This window comes from Pempheris klunzingeri, chromosome 8 (assembly GCF_042242105.1).
Source record: "Pempheris klunzingeri isolate RE-2024b chromosome 8, fPemKlu1.hap1, whole genome shotgun sequence".
Lineage (NCBI taxonomy): Eukaryota > Metazoa > Chordata > Actinopteri > Acropomatiformes > Pempheridae > Pempheris > Pempheris klunzingeri.
The window spans coordinates 8,266,972-8,286,982 of NC_092019.1; the positions used below are offsets into that span (position 1 = coordinate 8,266,972).

The window sequence follows — 20,011 nt, forward strand, 5'->3', positions numbered from 1 at the left end:
GCAAGCAAATTGCCAGGCGAGGCGTAATTACTCGAAGGTCAGTAGGTATTATTCACAGTCACTTTAGTTTACCACATTAGAACAAGACAGGACGTCGGGCTAAAATTATAAATTCCATTCCCATATCTGTCCCTTTCTGATTTAGATGGATGAAGAATAATTAACTCCTAATTATTCAGATCACTTAAGGCACTTTCTGGATCCACAAAAGAGATGCAGTCGTGTCTGTCAGCCCACTTCAGCTGCTATCATTTAGAACGATCCAACAACTTGACCAATGACAACGTAAAAAAAATAAAAAACCGCTCCGGCTGCCTGTCTGTGTCCCCCCGAACCCCCTCCAGCTCCAACCGTTTCTACCTCAGAGGGTCTTAAGGAGGCATACTTCCTTTAAATTCACCCATATGCAAATTGTAAGATGTGATTTGCATTTTAAAGTATTTAACTCCCCATATTTATTGGGCTCTGAGGCCTTGCTGATCATTGATTTATGTGCTTCCGGCAATCATATTTCCATATTTTGTGTGGTTTTTAACGACAGTAATAATTCAAATATGCAAAAAGTTGTTCTTTGAACGATATCTTTAATTATATCCTCAAAGCATCATTCCTTTTCGCTTCTTTTTTTTCCAGAGCTGAGATTGTCTTTGAATAAAAAAGGCTGAAGAATCATAAATTAGATTGTGCGATGAGACATTGACGGGCAAAACTCCAGTCGGCTACCTTATGCACAGGGAGACGTCTTAGCATGTTTTGCCTATCTCAAAAGCCACAAACAGACTCGGGGTGCTCTGCTGTACAGGGACCCGTGTGACCTTGTCCCCAAAGCCCTTTATTAATGCTGACATTCTTTCACCACAAATCCAGTCTCAGATTGTGAAATTCGTCTCTTATACTCAACCAAACCCAAAAAAAAAAAACACACGCATAAAAAAAAAACAAAAAACAGGGAGACCTTCTCCCTGTTTTGCCGCTAACACAGAAACTTTCTCTGTCACCTCTCCTTATTAGAATTGTCAGAGTCGCTGCGTGCTCTTATGAAAGCCGTCACCCTCCACATGATTAAAAGTGGCGGGTTCCCACCACCGTTTGGCCTATCAGCATCACAGAGCAGCCGTCAAACGTGTCTGCCGCACTCCTTGCCCATATTCCCTTTGTCACCTCGGCACGGCGTGGAAACTTTTTAGAATAATTGCTCACCCATACACGAGCATGGGTGACTAATATATTAGATTAGTGGTGTTTGGTTGCAAAGGGGAAAAGGGGGTGTTTCATTATTATCTTGTTCACTTGGTAGGCTGCATACTGAGAGAGTCAATGTGAAAATAGAGAAGAGATTAATTTAGCAAGAGAGCCTGCACATTAAACCCCTGACCTTAATGAGCTGCACAATAGGCTACTGCATTGGAAATTACAGTATCATCATACCGCACGTCAGGATTCTGCAGAGTCAAGCATTTAAATTGATATTATATTGATACAAAAGCTCTAAATGCATTTAAAAATGAATATTAAATACAAGAGCAATAGACTATTTGTGTAACCACACATCAATTCATCATCTCTGACCACAAGATCTGCAGAAATAAACTGTTTACAAGCACAATACTGTTTCTCACTGTCACACAGACACACACACACACACACACCATACACACACACATACACACACACATACACACACACACACACACAAAAAAGACAAACGTTTTTCAAGCAAGAACATGAAATCAAACACACTGTGTTCCAATATTTTGACTGGCCAATTACAAGAGTAGAAATTAATGTGGTAAACATAAATGTTAATTTCCTAAAATGTGCTTAAAAACTAAAGTTGTAAATCAATTGCAAAATATTATTTGTATATTACAGCAGCATCATCATTATTAGCCGCAATAATTACTGTTGTTACTGTAATAATTTTTTAATTTTCTTCATAATTTGTATCATCACAATAAGACTCAGTGCGGGCAATGGCTTTACAGCGCTGTAGTTTTAAATGCAGGGATGTAGAGAGGCTGAATTCAGTACAAGCCAAACACATTAACACGGGGGCCCTTAGAGGATGCATTTCACCCCAATGCTTCCCTATCACTGCTGAGTCTTGCACTGAGTGCACGCAACATATGTTACAACCCCCCCACCCCCTGAGACTCCTGGCACACCACCCTCCACTCCGCAAATAAGCTTTAAGCCTCACTTCAGATTTCTGCACAGTGGCTCTAAAACTGATCACTGCGGATCAGTGTTATTAAATTAAATTGATTTAATGTGATGTTTATGTTTGTGACATATACACTGACATACACTCTAACTCACACGTATCAAACACACATACAAGTAGCGCACACACACACACACACTCCGGAGCATATTTCTGCTTTTATCTTGGAGTCGGCCTAAAAGAGATTACCGCGGGTGAATGTTAAAAACTAAATTGATTATGTGACATTTGAATATGCATTTAATATAAACATGGAACTGCACATTCGTATTTACACACACACACACACACACACACACCATCATACAGAGACCAGTCAACAAACACACACTCACGAGCAGCGCCACACCAGCAGTCGAACGCGGTCAATGAGGAGGGTGAAAGCTGATCAATTTACAAAGCAAATAAAAAAGCGTAATGATAAAATCACTGTAATGCTTTGCAAAACTGTATAAACTCCTCTAACATCTGTTCTAAGTTGCACTAGTGGAAGACAGGTTTTTGTTTTGTAGTTGAATCAGGATAAAGCAAATCAATTAGGCCCTGCTGAAAATCCTTCATCTAGTGTAGCAGAGCTGTGAAACAGTGTGTAAAACTATTCTCTCTCCCTCTCCAGAAAGGTTATCGCATTGTATCTTATTGCCTTTACCTGCTCCTATTCACTGTGAACATGCACTGATTTGAATAAGCACCGCTCCAGAGGCTCTCTTATCAGATCCCAGACGGGTGTGCCAACACAGCAGTATCAGGTACACACCATCTCTCTCTGCCGCCCAAAAAAAAAGAAAAAAAAAAAGGTTAGAGGAAAAGAGAAGGAAAAAAAAAAGAGAAGGGAAAGAAAGAAGAAGAGGAGAGTGTTGGTGCATCTGGGATCTGTTGCCTGATAACACGATCTGGCTATAATCACATCCACGCTGGATATGCAAAAGTGACCAAAAGAGGAAGGCAGTTAATCCTTCTCTGAAAATGATTCCTTTTCCCATTTTCATTTTCTGTTTTACGCTACAATTCTTTTAAATCTTTTTTTTCCTCACACAGAATGTATTTTCTACAACTGCTGACCTGCACGCTCATCAATTTATTTCACGTAGAAAATGCAGGATATAAAGTATTGAATTTTTAAGTGGGATATTATTAAAAAAATCATTAAGTGGTGTGATAAAAACAAATTGTAGATCTGCTAATGTGCAACAATTACCCACCGAAGGCATGATATTTTAAAGATTTCATTTCATTAATAGCTTGCATTGGGACTTTCTTTCTCACTATACACAGCCACAGGAATACAATTCCCTATAGATGCACTGGTTTCCAGTTTCATGGTGTTGTTTGCTTTTGCTCTATGAGGGGAAAACACCAGCTTGGGAAAGCATCAGTCAGTGAGGTTAGCGAGCATGGTAGTAACATGACCTCAGAAAATGTATCCTCCTCGGGTAGGTTAAACACACACAAGCACACACGCGCGCAAACAAACATGCACCGAGCCCATGCTCATTTTCCCGGCCCTCTTAACGGGCTAACCTGCTCTCTTCATTAGGGTGCTGTGGGGACTTATCACTGTGTAGTCTTTGTCCTTGCTGTAATTGCCCTCTCGGCATGTCAGCCCCCATCCACCCACCACCCACTACCCACTACCATCACAGCAGCCCCACACCCACCCAGCCAGCCAGCCAGCCAGCCAGCCAGCCCAGCATCAGCCCCCTCGTGACAGGCCTGGTTAGACGGCGGTGTGGGGAGCCTCTCCTGAGACCTGCTGATCGGCCCCTGAGGTCCACCGGTATAGAGAAGCTTGTCCTAGTTAAAGCAGCACCGGCAGGGACACCCCTCTGAATGCTACGTCTGCCCTGCCACAAGCCCTGCCTCCAACTCCGCTCATTTACAACTGCACTAACACTCACCGTGGTAGTCCACTCTCTCACCAAAGATACGGGTGAAATAGTCTCATAGCAAATTTTCTACTTTTGAAAGTATGACTTTGGCAAGCATCGGCCACCAAAGTTCATTTAAATGAGCCGTCTCCCTTTGAAGGCATCTACACATTTAATTAATTGTACAATTTGCTTATAATCTGAAACAAACCAGCACTAAAGTTTCACTTCATTATCTGTCTTCCACCAGTTCTGACATCGCCACTAACCTATACAATTATACCCAATGCATGCTATGGTTGCATCTTATTTAGAAATGACAAATATTAATTGAGATAAATGTTAAAAGAGTCACAAATTTGAACAAACTTTTAAATTGAACGAACAGAATGTTAATTGCGTTTCATTCATGCAAGAGATCTACACACCAGGCAGTCACATATTGCAAATCAAGTGTGTGACTGTGGGCTTCTAGCAAGTTGAATGGCGCCATCTAATGTCCAATAAAAAGACCGCAAGTCATGAACACCAGTGAGTGTTTCTTTGAGCTCCAAACTAGACTCAAAGAAACAAATTAGTTTTTTGCCTCTACTTGAAGCTTATGTAGCCTGTAAAAGTGTAAGTAATCAGATTTTGCTGGGGGGCCTGGAAGGCAGCAGGCAGGCTTTGAAGTGACCATAAAAGTGGGCAGAGTGAACCCCCTAATTTGAAATTTAACTGTAATAGACACAGAGCTATCAGTGTTGCAGCATAATCCTGACCTCTGTTTGTTTTGCTGAATAAACAGAATAAATGAATAAATGCTTCCTCTTCACATGGCACGCTCCTCCTCATCACGCTCAACGTTTTTTTCCTGCGGGGTAATCGATGTGTCAGCGCTTTCACGGCCGGCTGCAGGGGTTCAGACCTGCGCCTCGGTCTGGAGGGGCTCAGTGGCACAGGGGTTAACGTGGTGCAGCGTCGGGGAGCGCAAAGACACTTTGGGGTCTTCTACTTTTCTGGCCACATGTCCACTCCTCTTTCCTGCAGGCCTCACACTTGTGGATACCGGACTGGAAGGCAAGTAACTCCCCTTACCCATTTCTCCCCTCCTTACTCTTTATTCTCCTCAAAAAAATTACCCCCGTCTGCCCCTGTCGGAAGCTTCGGCACAACTGGCTGGCAACTGTGCTGATGAAGACATTTTAGTAGCAGCCACAAAGCGTGATCCTAACCTCTTCCACCATTAAACCCAACATCAGCGACCAGGGCCACGGAAGATGCTGGCAAACAAACGGTAAGACATAAAAGAGATGTGATATGCCGTATAACGTTTTAATAACTTTGTTGCATCACATCTGAAACGCAAACACATTAAAGTGGACACAGTGCCCCTCTCATTAAACACACAGCAGTGTAAACATTATCTACCCCCCTCCACACTTGCATAAACATACACAAAGACCTCATTGCCTTTCTGCATCCCTGCATCCATCCAACGGATGCCACCAACAAGCCTTGGGAGTTTTTCTACGGGGGTGTTTTATGCGTCCCATGGGCCTCAGAGACAGTGAGATGTGGATATAGCACACAGAGGATCCCAGTCAAGGACACAGGCAGCATCACTCACTCCGCCATTATTTGCTCGTATTTAAAGCTGGGGCTACCTGAGGGACTGTAGCTACACATGCAGAGGAGGATGGGTGATTTCAGAGTCCGACGGGTGTGCTGAGCAACTGAGAGCTAAAGGAGATGCAACACAGGCCAGGAGGGAGGGGGAGAGAGAGAGAGAGAGAGAGAGAGAGAGAGAGAGGGAGTGACGGAGGGCTTTATATGTCAGCCCTGGTGATACCAGCGTTTTTATGGCCGAATATTTTTCCTCTTGTCAGAGCTGGATAAGGAATCACCATAAGGTTGGGGAGCATGAATATTGCCCTTGAGAGCCCACTGTGGCTGCTCCTGTTTATGGTTGACTAGCAATCAGCCACCGATTCAGGACCCACAACTCCTCATCCATCCATGTCAGCAATTAATCAATTAAACGGGCAGTGGGGAGGAGTGGGATCGGCTAGGTGTGTTAATACAATAGCCTGTTAAGGTTGATGTAATTTCATCACTAATGTCACCCATTCATCACGGCTTATTATCTGTTTCGCATAGACAATGGTCAATATCACTTCATAAATCTGAGAATCATCTAGGTCTTATGATATTAAGCCTGAAGGATGCCACAAAATGATGGAGTACAGAGAGATGAGCACCAAACTTAATAAGCCTACTGAAACAAGTGGCAAACATAATGTGGCATATCATAAAAGAGGAGTACAGACAGACATTCTGTGTAACATAGATCTGCAATACCAAATGGACTGCAGCCAACAAACACCATGAACTGAGAACTGAGAAACAGTTTTAGATATTATTTGTTTGATAATATACAAATGACAAAACTGGCCATATACTTAAAGACTGTTGAGATTGAAGCAAGAGAATCTTGTCAATTCTGTCTCTGATTAATCTTCATGGATTGAAAATAACAATAAAATTAACCCCCACTATAGATCCGTGCTGGCCTGACATTAGAGATATCCTGCCTGTTTAAATCACGATGTAGTATGAACAGTCTTTTATCATAATAGACAAGGCAAGTTTATGTGTGTGTGTGTGTGTGTGTGTGTGTGTGTGTGTGTAAATAGATGGTAGTGTGTAGGAGGAGGCCCTGTCCGCTTGTGTGCTGGTATGAGCATGTGTGGGCCAGACCACATGTGATACACAAAGTGAGAGCAGTATTTGGCACAGGAAAGGATATGAAGGCTTGCATCACTAACAGTGTCTTTTGGACTGAAGCCACTGACAGCAGACAGTTTGTGCCAGTATTTCATAACTTGAAATGTCACCATTTTAAGGCCAAAACTTACAAAGACTCAGTGTTTCTCCTCCCAGTTTTGGGGAAAAAAGCCTTGGACACAATCCTGGGACAATGGACACTGGTATGGAACACATTATAATCTCACTGGTGGATTACAGAATGTTTAGCTCTTATAACTATGTTTTGTTTTTTAATCCAAACCACTTTTTTAATTATCTTTTTCACACCCACGGCTCCTGGTCTTGTTGGGTGAGGAACTGCTGACGTTGTGGACTCAGTGACACACCATAAGGAATACTGAACTATATAAATGAACTTGACTTGACCTGACTACTACTCATAACAATAATCCATGCATAATTGTTTGGAATCTGATCAAATTGTTTCATTAGACTTAAGAGCTTACCACAGACGAGCAGCAAAGTGTTGATTAATTCTCCAATAATACAGTATCTAATCAAACAAACTACATCATATCCATCATATCAATTGGACAGCACAGACTGGCTGACATCCAATTTTTAACAGGAGGCCAATACCTGCCCTGTATATCGGTCTAATGCCACTAACAGCTTCAGTCAGACACAAAGAGCTTCCCATCCAACCAAGCCAACATTTCCCCAGCACTCCCAGCAGGTACATCAGCTCAATTATGATGATGGCAATGAATGATTGCATTTTACCTCTCCCCTGTTCCCCCAATAAGTCTGGCCATCACACAGAGAGAGACGGAAGAAGAGAGTGAGAGGAAGAAAGAGACAGAGACAGAGATAGCAGCGTCATCTCCGGTGAGCTACAAGCATCCCAGATGCCAGTCTCCGGGACGGTATCAAACATCTCGGTGGCAGACTCACCATGAAAATAATCTATACCTACAGGAAGTCAATTAAAAAGTGCCGGGGGACATTAAGAGCAGCGTGACAGCTTTTCGTCAGGCCACGGGTTTGTCTGAGGGAACCAGCGTGTTGCGTGTCTGCTGTGAGCGTATGAAAACTTAAGTGTGTGTTGGTAGTAAAGATATGTTGGGAAGCGGGTGGCCGTTGCCGAACACCCTTAAAAGCCCACTCATGAATATTAAAAAGGCCCTTGGCAGCCGGCAGCTCTGCCACAAGTTTGCAAACCAGCGTAATGTGTCTGTTTGCGCTGAGGAAGGGCTCAGTCCGGATATCAATTAAATCAAGCGTTGTCAGTCTGATGGCCCTCTCAATGGAGGAACAGCCCATTCCCCTCTACACATCAGCCCAGCTTTGTGTCAACCATCCATCTCTCATCCTCCCCTTCCCTGCCTCCTCTTTCCCGGTTGCCATCTTTATCAGCCCCGACCAACTCTTCCTCTCTCCCCCTTCTCTCCTTTGCTCTCTCCCTCTGTCTCTCAAGCAGCCGGTAACTGAATGCACAAATTACTCTCCCCTCCACCTTTAACTCCCACTAAATCTTTCCCCTTTTCCACTTTGCTGAGCCGGGATATTTTATTCCTCCATCAAATATGCATCCCATTAATTAAGTTAAATTACTCCTGACTGCCAAATATCCCCTGCCCCGATGGGTGTCAACACAGAAATGCATGACTGTGAACCTGCAATGACACGGCCCCAACACTTAAACATGAGTTACAGCCTTTTCCAGCTCCATCCATGGGCAGATTACCAGACACTTTGGGCTCCTAGAATTAAGCGCCGTTTGCTCCTTCCCCTCCACCCAGCTTTTTAATAAGTGCACAATGGATGACACTCGCACTTCTGACAATGAGAGGACTGATATTTTAATTACACCCCTTTTTTCATCTGCCTCCCTCTTCATCTTTTAATTGCTGTTGTTAATCACTCATTAACTTTCCCCTTTATTTTTTTTTCTCCTACCATATACCTATGGCATGATTAGTTCTATACAATGGATTGTTCAGCAACACTTTAAAAATAATTCAACTACTTTAAAGGATAAAGTTTGTACTTCTTTTGTGGGAACCTGGTTTGGAGTGAAGGGTGCAAACTTTACTCATGTTTCTCTAGCAAATAGAGCTACATCGCCTTTGTTAGCTGATATTAATCTTTAGAAGGTGAATTCAAGGTGTGTAAAATCTATCAAGATGGAGTCAAAAATTACTTCTACTCTGCTCTAATTACTACTAATCAGTACTACTTCATTTTTGTCCTGCAAGTCCTGCAAGTTGAGACTTAACAAAACAAGAAGTGATAAAAAGCTAAGAAAGGCTGAGGCATCAAGAAGCTTAATGTTTTAGAAAAGAAGCTACTGAGATCATACATGGTGCAGACAATAGCCTCTTAGCTTAGACAGTCCTCAAGAGTAGTATAACTTACTATCATAAGCTTATGTGCTGTGTTGGCTCCCTAGCTTCACTACTGATCTTGCCGTTTAGCGTCTGGACCCAATGTTTGTTTTTGTTTGTCTTTGATTAAAGTGAAATGCTTTGATTATGAAGCCCCCAGGCCCCTGTTCTGGGCCCACTAAAGAATATGAGATTGTTATTAAAACCTAATAGGACTGATGTGCTGACAGAGATTTCTCTCTTTGTCTCTGGTGCTCAGAGATGCTAAGTGGGGTCCCATTCAAACTCTTCAAAAGCATTCTTTCACCAACACAAGACTGACTGAACAAACAGACTTTATCTCCCTCAAGTACTTGCACTGCGTAATTTAAAAACACAAATTTAATAGCATTCATCGCCTTTCTGCTGAGTATTAGGCCTATACTCCAAACTCAACTAATGAAGCCATATGTTTGATGTCATCTCTTCGGCTGAGAGATATTTGCGAGGACACGTCACTTGTGTGGAACTTTGACAGTCCAGCTCCAAAACAAGTACAAAAAGTATAAAACTGTACGCTGGTGGATTTATATTGATACATTGATGGTGTCCAGAATTGATTTCTCTCTCCACCCTTGTCTTTCTCTGTGGGTGCATGTGTGCCTGTGCATGAGTGTGTTTCTATTGCAAAAAACATTAATTTTACAAACATCAGCCCAAGGCTACTAAACACATCCAATCCATTATGCTGCGCTTTATCGTGTTATGGGGGGTAACGGGCTGTAAAGCTGTCTCGGTCATAAAGAGCGATCGCAGAGAGCCGAGTCAAACCAGAACGCCGAGCTCTCCAAGCCATACGCAGCCCTCGTTATCATCAGAACAGCTCCGTCACATACTTAACCTTTCCAGACCAGCCTTTCTGCATTATTTTCCAAATGACCTTTAGCGTTACTTATTTCATTTCCGATAATGGCACACTAAATTTAGTTAAATGCATCAGAGCAGAATGTGTTTATTTTGGTGAAGGGGACTACACTGACTGACAAGGACCATGTTTCCAGACACAAACTCTTTAAGTGTCCACAGCAGTAAACATTAATATGTCTTAGTAATGGGGATAAATACCTGGCCCTGTGTCTGATGAGCACAAATAAATTAGATGGATCAAAACAAGTAAAAAGGGACGATATCCGTTTAGATGAGGAGTACATACACATGTGCATACATGTGGTTGCCATTTTATCTATACAGAGGTTCAGGGATGCACTGGAGGGCATAAGCCAAAGGTCAAGGTTAGTTTCCAACTTTTAAACTTGACAAAAAAATGATAAAATATTGAAATACAAACTTGAGGTGGCAATACTTTTCTTTTTTTTTTTACATGTTTTCTTACTTAGGATGCCTGAAACTGCAAAGTTATAGGCATGGAGGCTGAAGAAAGTACTAATGAAATATGCAAACACAAAAGGCTTATCGAAACTGAATCATTTGAGGAAATTATTCAGTGTTTACATCTGTTGTGTGTTAATGAATTCAGAATTGCTGCTTCCAGATCCTGCAAACACATGGTGCACGCTCTTGGTCACACAGCTAAATCATTCAGGACATTACGAGCTTTCAAAAGGTCTAACTCTAACATAAATAGAGAGCTACCCTAAAGCTGTTGTATCACAGACACAATCCCTCAGCCTGTAAGGAGCAGTGCGTTTCACGCCCTTGCTGTATGAGCGAGGAGGGGGTGGGGTGGAGGGATCTTAGCGAAATCGCTAATGTACGTGATGATTAAGTGTAACTCAAATACCGAGTGTGTTGTTCATAGTCCTGACAGGCAGTAATTTGGTGTATTATATTCTGCGGTTTTAATTGCACGCCACCAACGTGTCCCTCTGACACGTTATGAAGCGATGATGTACAATTATTTCGGGGCGGCGGGAGATCAGTGGAGTGACATTATAATCATCCTCATAGGGATCCCTCTCTTCATCTGCAACAACCATTAATGTTTAAATGGGAGGAAGGGAGGAAAAAAAACATAAAAATAGTTCTCAGGGAGTTCTAACCAGAATCTGTTTGAGGATTATAGAGAATCACGTCAGGGGAGAAGGAGAGGGGTGTGGATAGACAATAGAGGGGCTGAGTTAAGTGACGGCTTTCTCTGGATAAGCAGCAAGCTAAGATGCTCCTCCACTGTCACTGCCAGGCCTCACACTACTCATACAGGCCCGGGCATTAAGGCACATTACAGCGGATGAGCCACGCAGGGCGGAACTGATGGGCTATTCTGGGAACAGACCAGACAATCTCACAAGACAGGGGGGACATAAAAACCCTGACATGAGCCAGCCCCATCCTGTTAACAGTCAAATCACACACACAACGCCCAACATGAAATCATGACTATATATACTCTCTCCAACACTAAGTCAAGAAAACTGAGACAAGGAAAGGAGGGAGGGGAAAAACACAATGCACTCTCCTCCACAGAGGAGACAAACTTTAGCGTGTTGCAAACTTTTTGTGTTGTGAGAAAGCAACGGTTTTTAAATTTTGTCCAAATTCCTGAAGTGACACTAGGAAACGGGCAGCTTATGACCCATAATCATAAAACGGCAGTCCACAAGAGGACAATACACGTCCATGATAGTGTTAATACTTCTAAGGCCCGGGCTGAGATATTAAACCAATGCCTCAAAGCATTTACACTGTTTATGCATAATTTAACACCTACAACAGCACTGGATGCCCATTGCATCTTTGGGGAGGATGAGAGAGCGAGAGGGTGGAAATGCTGAATCCAGGGCCTTTCTGTTAGATGATGGAGGAGAGGAGGAAGAGGCTCATTAAATGGCCGAGCCCCACTGTGGACAAAACACGCCAGGAGGAAATGCAAGAATCTGCCGTCTCACATGCTGAAGGATTTTTTTTAACCAATTAAATATGAGAAATCTTATCTTGTATGCTAACAGCCAATTTGTGTTTTTCTGCTGTTTGTGCACCTTCAGAGTCCTTTACAGGCAAATTAAGACGTTTCAGTCTGTTTTGAAATAAAGACACACACGGGCAAATAGATAGGTAGAAGCACGGACAAGCAGACACCTGGAGGGAGTGAGAGAAACAGTGCGGCAGAGACAGGAAGCCTATAAAGTGTAAGCGACGATGAGCGAGGCACTGACCAGCCCACTCAGCTCTGATTGGCAGCATGGTCAAGGGTTTCAATCTGTCCTGGCCTTGCATTTGCATTTGTTAATTAAATGCCACAACAATATGATCTTTAACTATCAACAAGTTCCCCCGTTCCCGTGAAGAGACGAGAAGAGAGAGAAGCTAAAGTGAGGTGGACAGCCAAGGTGCACCACATCCATTCGCTCGCAGTGTCAGAGCCGAGGTAATCTTCTAGTCTGAAAGTTTAACAAGGGAAACACGGCAATCGATGGCAGGGAGATTTTTTTTTTTTTTTCATTCAGGGGAAAGAGAAGAAAGAAAAACAAAAAAAACACACACACAACAATATGATGAGGCCATGGCTCTAAACAAAATGGCAATAAACAACACCAGTAAAACACCATGTCCCGTAGAGGCTCAAGAGTCTGTACGCATGACGTAAATTAATAAAACCCAAATTTTCTGTTGTAAAAAAGCAACCTAAACATATAGTTTTGAGTCAACCGAAATGATTCATTGTGACTATAAACAAATATCCAGTAAAACTTTTGCCCTGTCATTAGTATCCGCGGGAGAACGCAGAACTTAATCGCACTATAATCTCACTTTATACACTAAGGTTGCAACACAGCCATCCATTAGTAACATGCTTTACATTCAGGTTAAGGACATATCATCAAACGTGAAAAGTTTGGGACGGGGAGCAGGCTTCCTGTATGTATGGCTCTGGCCTTAATGAGGGTGTTTCTCGGGGTTTCTTTGTGTTTGCTGCTCTTTAGTCAAGAGGAGGGATGGCCTGGTGATCAGTCAGTACTGAAAGCACACACAGGGCCGATTTGTCACCAGTGGCTGGCACTGGCAGCACACAGCTCCTCCATCCACGTGATTTGTGAAACCAGGGGCTGTATTTAGTAGTCCCATTTAAAGGCATATTGGAGAACTGTTCCGCCGGTATGTGCGTGTGTGCGCGCGTTTGTAAAGCTAGACTCTTGGTCAAAGCCCAACACATTTGCAGCACTTGGGAAAAGGGGGTTTTCAGCTGGAGGGCTTGTGAAACATGAGCCTTTCCTCTCATTAAAGGAGAAGCTGTGTTTAAACCAAAGCTTGTTTGCTCCTGCTGTAATATGTTTGCGAACATCAGCGGGAGCAAATAAACACATTCGCTCCGCTCCGCTTTAGAAAGAACAAAATCGGCCTGCGACTGAACTAAATGGAACGGTTTACACAGAATTACACAGAGGGAGAAGCTAATAACTCTACATATGTCTTCATCTTAGCGAGTGTGTAGCCGCACAAGCTCGATGGCACAAAGCTAGAAATCCCACAATTTACTCTATTCCCCGACTGCATGTTAAACAGCTTAACACGTTCATTTGAACATGGCAAGGCAGTGAGGAGGTCTACCACGGGAATGAAACGAGCTGAACACAACATATGGTCTACATGCAGGGGGTAGGAGGTAGTGGGATAATAACTGTACTCTTGCACTACTGGGTATTTATAAGTTTGTGGTTACCTACATAAACCTCCAATTAGGATTATTTATACAGCTGAAATGATGAAGAAGGTAAAATAAACTGTTTCTTTTACCTTTAATTCATGAGGAAAGTAGACTGTCTTTCTTTTTATGAAAGGCCTAGGAGCACTTCAAGGCTAGAGAACGCTCACACATTACGGTGAGACTATTACATACATTTTTGGACCGCAGCCAACTTTCATCGAGATCAAATGCCTTTAAACTAATTGTTTTCTTGCCTACGTGAATAAGAGCCGATGTACTTTGAGTTTCAGTCAGAAACTCTGAACTTTATGGTATGTGATCGATATATTCTCACGCTGTAGAAATAGAAGACACCAAGAATCTCTACGGACACACAAATGATACTCTTTGGATTAGAAGGTCATTTAAGGCAGTGTGTGAAAGGATCTAAAAAAAAGAGATTGAAATCTCACAATTTTGAATCACAATAAGACAAGCAGAACTTATTGTGATTGGGAAGGGTTAAATTGGATTCAATTATGAATAAGCTTGGGACAAATGCAATTTAAAGTGGGCTGTACAATAGATAATTAGCCGATCACTCCTGAAGACACCGAGATGAGACATTCCAACATCTGATGGAGGAACACGCTCATTCGTCATTCAGTGTTTGATTCTCAATTTCGATTCTCAACTTGAAAACCAAGGCAGCTGTTCTGCAAACTTAAACAAATTCCCCTTAAACTATCCGAATACTTGTTTCCAACTTGAGGCAGCAGTTGTAAATGGCACGACTGTTTCTAGCCTTATAACTAATAACAAGTTTGTTTAATGCTAATATAAACACAATTCAATACTTGACAATGGATACACTAGTTATTAAAGGTTAGAAACCCCTTTCAGTTTGATCGTTGAGCTCTCTGTAATGATTTGAACACCTTCTGTCTCCAAACGTACATAAACTGTACCACAGCAGATCCTCTGTTCCCCTCTGTGTAGGTTTCAAATCACGTCTTTGCTTTTTAAAAAAAGTGCTTTCCACCCATTTTGAAGGATGTTTGTCCTTGTAACTCACCCACAGATGTCGCATTTGTACTCTCTCATCCCGAGGTGTCTCTTCACGTGGTTCCTGGCATCTCCGAGCTGAGCAGTTGCAAAGTTGCAGATCTTACACATGAAAGGTTTGGATCCTGCAAAACAAAGCATGGAGAGTTCATATCCGACAATAATATTGCATTTGAAAGAAAGAAGTGGCAATTTTAATAAAACATGCCTGAATAACCACTGAGCAGAAATTTGATTTTACATTACAGATCATTTTTCAATGCCATGTAAGATGTTATTAGTTCTGTGCTAGGACTTCAACCTACTTCACATCCACAAAATGACTGAAAAATTATGAAAACAGATGTCTTTACTACAGTCTCCATAAAAACTACAGTCACACTCCAAGTGCCGGGCATCTTTTCTTTCACTCTCTATCTATCCTTGTCACTCTCCTTCATCTCTTACCTACTCTTCCTTTGCCTGCGGATGCGTAAATTGGATTCCAAAGGTCAGGGCGAATACGTAAATCAATTCTCTGTGCGCTCACTACTCCCATTCCATCATTAAAGCGCTAATCACTCTGGCGGGCTTTGCAGGGAGGTTTCTCCCTAATTATTGTCATTAATAAGTCCAGAGGGCGGGGTAGCGTTTGAAAGAGTGGCAGAGCCTCTGCCTGCCATCCGTCATTTAAGAGCAGAGCTGCGAGGGCTGATGCCTGTGCTATCTGTGTGTGACGCGCAACTATCTTCTAGCTCAAAGTAAAAGAGGGAACTTGGTCCTTCAGAAGTGGGCATAGAAAAATGGTTGTTTATGTTAGACTAAATGAATTATTAATAAAGTTTAACAAACCAAACCAAACCCTAAATTCCACCAAACAATTTGCTGAAGCCTACACGTCTTGACAAAAAAAATCTAACATTGTATTTGGCAAAACAAAATGGATATTTTGTTTGGCAGGTTGAGCCAGAGTTAGTCCAGAAACACACAGTACGACACTGCAATCTAAGTGGCAGTCTGATATGATATCCACACACGCATCTTTGAGCAAACCTTCACCCTCTCGCAGTGAATATCCCAAGATGTTCTACAATATTTATTCCAGGGGCAGCCGCTGATTTGATTAAGCACTTTGTGTAGATTACTAATTCGTTCATACACGGTTCACTTGCTGTGAGCTGGAAGTACGACACATCGAATTTTAAGCCGGTAACGAAGATTGAAAGGCAAGCCTGTGCTAACAAGGCCCATAAACACGAGAGGGGGGGGGGGGTGTCCGCACATGGGCAACAGCAAAGCCAGCCTCTACATTTCACATGTCCCTACAGTATAGTACACACACACACACACACACACAAATCACAACACACAGTCACAAAGGGCACATACACAAGAACAAATAAAGGCAGATAAACACACACAATCCCTATACATAAGTACATACTTCACACCTAAGTGTGCAGACACTTTCACACACACTTGAAAAAAAAAAAAGTATCGCACAACAGAATCATCAACTCCCATAAAAAACAAAAAGACAGACATGCACACTCACACCACACCCACACATACCTAAATCTACATTCAGAACCCCACCTCACACCATGTGCGTACAGACACACACATTAAATCCACAAGACATAATCACCCATGGACAAACAGAAGGAGAGACAATCATTCTCTCTCCTTCGCACTCACACACACTCAAAAACACACACACACACACACACACACACACACACACAACCTAAAGTTGAGGTGAGAGGGAGGCGTGTGGGGAGCTGATTTGTCCAGATGGCTGGCTGAGTATGAGACATGGCAGAAAGGAGAGAGATGTAACGTCCCTCAGTTCTCACATCTTATCACATTAATACTCCACCACTCCACTTAAACAGCCTCCGTGAAACTGAAATTGACCATCAATGCAGTGTCATGTTAAATTAATATTGCCATCCACATAGGGGCGATGTGGCTCCCTCACATCCCAGATGAGACAAGGAATGACTAATTCATTTCCTGAGAGGAGAGAAGAACCTCATGCAATGTTTCACTACACACACATACACACAAGGTGATGTCTTAAGCCTTGCACACGCCACACACTCCACCATAGCCTTTGCTTTAATTTGCAGGTTTGGAGGAAGCCAATAATACACGACAATTTCTGATAAATAAACATCTGCATTGCTAGGTTTGTCTCTACAACCAGCTAATATCTACTTAAGCGCTTACAGTGTCACTTTTTAGCAGATTGCAGTTGAGTTGGCTGCAGTCATAATCTGTTAAACAAAGGGTTGCAGATATGCAGTCAAATTTTTTTTTTTTAATCAGTCTCAGTTTTTAATTATTGCATCCTACCAATAGAACTATTTCACATCACAGTGAGTGGATTAGAATATGGTTAATAAAGTGGCACAAGCACAGAAGTGTTAAACATGATCTTAGATGGGGAAACCTGGGGAAAAATATACTGTAACTGAATGCTTGAGGGGAGGAGAGGGAGAGAGGAGCATCTCTCCCTCCTCATAAACACAAAGTCTGATGGAGTGTTCAGTAGATAAAAACAAACTTTTCAAAAATGCAGCCGCATTAAGGGGGAAACACAAAATACACATTAAGAAGAGAGATGTCAAAGTGAAGCAGCAGAGTCCATGAGATTCTGACTTTTAGTCCCTAATGCACGTCAAGCTCCAAGATTTATTTCCCATCATGCAATGTGTTGGCATCTGCCACCTCAATGTTCACTTCATTTAAATCCCGCTGTCTATAAAAAATTCTCAACCTCAAGTCAAGATATGCCTGACAACATCAACACAGTTATTTCTCGTCTTTCCTCTGGAGTTACAGAATACATGATTGTAAAACAAGCAGAGAAAGGCTATATATGGGTTTTCGCTTTGTCATTCATAATGTGCATAATGTGGCTGCCTAGTTTGTGGAGATTGGCTGTCCTCGCTACCTGGGAGAATGTCGCACTAAGAGACCATTAGCAGAGAGGTGGAATATAATTTTTCTGCGGGGCAAATTAGGATACTTCTGCTGAACTGTGGTATAGCCTTGTATTGTAAAAGGCAGAGAAACTGAAGTCTCTAAAATGGCTAAAGACAAGCCATGCCCCCTTCATTCAGGTACAAAAAAATCCCAGCAGCTGTTAACATTTCCAAAAACAAAAGGTAAAAGACAGGTTATATATGTGCAGTAAGTGCTGCTGAACCAATAGGATTTGCCATTTTACAACATAAACAATACAAATAGAAAATTAGAAATATGCCTCCACCCATTCAGTCCCATAAATATTCATATGATTAAATGATGAAAAATCAGCAACAAAACGATTTGCTGTGCAGCTATGTGACTGTCACAAGGCGAGGGTTCAAAAACTTCTTTCCTGGGATTTCTCAGTTTTTCATCAACACAATCTCTAATGTGCTTCCATCCCAGTTTCAAATGTCTGTGCAGCAGTGTTGAAGGAGCTTCTTTAACTTAATAACAACCTTGTTTGCTGTCTGACCGATTTCCAATTGACCGTCTGTGCCCTGGACAGGTATGTAGACAGGTCCACAATCAACATCCTTGCTGCATATTTGTCTGAACTCTGTCATCTCTGTGTTTTGTATCTCTAAAAATGTTCTCTTCTTCCTGTGGAACAATGTCTGAAAGGACATTAGAGGCAGATGGTGTTCGCACAACCTTGTTTGGCGAGTTTAAGTGGGTGGCTAGAAGAGGGCAAAGGCCGCAGCGGAGAAAACTGCTCTTGTGATGGAGCTAAAAGCTGCTGTTCACAGTTCTGGTCACCACTGTTGCTACAGGGGTTTTCCCTCTCCACCATCCTTTGGAGAGTCGGTCAGAAAGATCTGTCGCGCTCACAATGTTTGGCCAGCTACCGTCTCAGCTGCCCAACAGCTCTCGTGAGAGACGAGCTGTCCTTCAGTGATTCCTTGTAGTAAAGTGCCAACTTATCCAAAGACTTCTGAAACCTGGAGACTTCCCTCTGCACACAGTTTCACCAGTCCCTCCACTGCCTGCATGGTGACCGCTGCAGCAGGGGGAGCTGGCATGGAAAAACAGTAATTAAATCTAGAGCTGTCCCAGTCTACTTTCTATTTTCACCTGTCCATGCTTTTCTCCATCCGGTCCCTCTGCATTGTTTTAGTTGTCAAAACTCCATGCACTGATTAGTTTGATGGTGAGTGATGTGATAGTTAATATAGAACTCATTCAGATAAATCAACATCTCATCCATCATCCTTAAAAAAAATTGACATTTTCTGTACCCTATTTGTCCATTTTGCTTTTACCCCTTTTGGGGCCGCATCTCGTTGCTAAATAGACTAGACTACAAATTAAATTAAATAAATACAGTACTGTGCAAAAGTTTTAGGCAGGCAGAAGAAAAACCTAAATCAAATCAATATTTGGTGTGACCCCGCTTTTTGGAAAGCGGTCTTACTTTACTGACATAAAGCAGGCCAGTGGAGCACTTGCAGTTTATTTTCTGTTATTTGTACAAACACACCTCACATCCTGTATGTGAACGTGCATGGCAGGTGTGTCCATTACTTTAAGGCTCAGTCTGAGGTCAGACAGCTCACTCCAGTGAAAAAGTGACCAATTTACCCCAAAATGCAAATTCTAGCTGTACCTTCATTGGCAAAATGCAAGCATGTGTATGTGCTTCCTTTAAGGGACAAATTGACAAATCTGTGTGCAGCCTCCCACTACCGTCTACTGATTTCACTGATTAATCAAGTGAATAAAAACTAGGTCTTAATTAAAAGGATCTGGACGTGCTCCCAGCCCAGAAACTGGCAGACCCCCACCGTGCGGCTCCACAGCCCCACAAACAAACTCCCAGAATAAATGACCACCATATAAAAGGTGAATAATTCACTGTAATGAGGGAACTTAGCAATAATAACAACTGGCATATGTTGTCAAAATGAAGAGAAATAGGTGCTTTCCACAAATAAGAAGAGCATAAATGAAAGTGGAGAAGTAATCTCATAAACAAGAACATAACTCAATTGAATAAAAAGAAGTAAACCTAAAAAAACGAAATCTCAGTATGTGCCCTTGACTTGAAGCCATCTGTTGGGACCTCAGTGTCACAGCTTTCATT

At 42.2% G+C, this 20,011-nt stretch overlaps 1 protein-coding gene across 1 annotated transcript in view; it reads right to left on the reverse strand.

Annotated features, from left to right (window-relative positions):
* The window catches only part of znf407 (zinc finger protein 407), a 140,191-nt gene that overhangs the window by 113,210 nt on the left and 6,970 nt on the right, over positions 1–20,011 (reverse strand). The window contains exon 4 of the mRNA XM_070836127.1: positions 14,924–15,038. Within this exon, the coding sequence (XP_070692228.1) occupies positions 14,924–15,038 (115 nt within the window). The remainder of the gene's footprint in view (positions 1–14,923; positions 15,039–20,011) is intronic.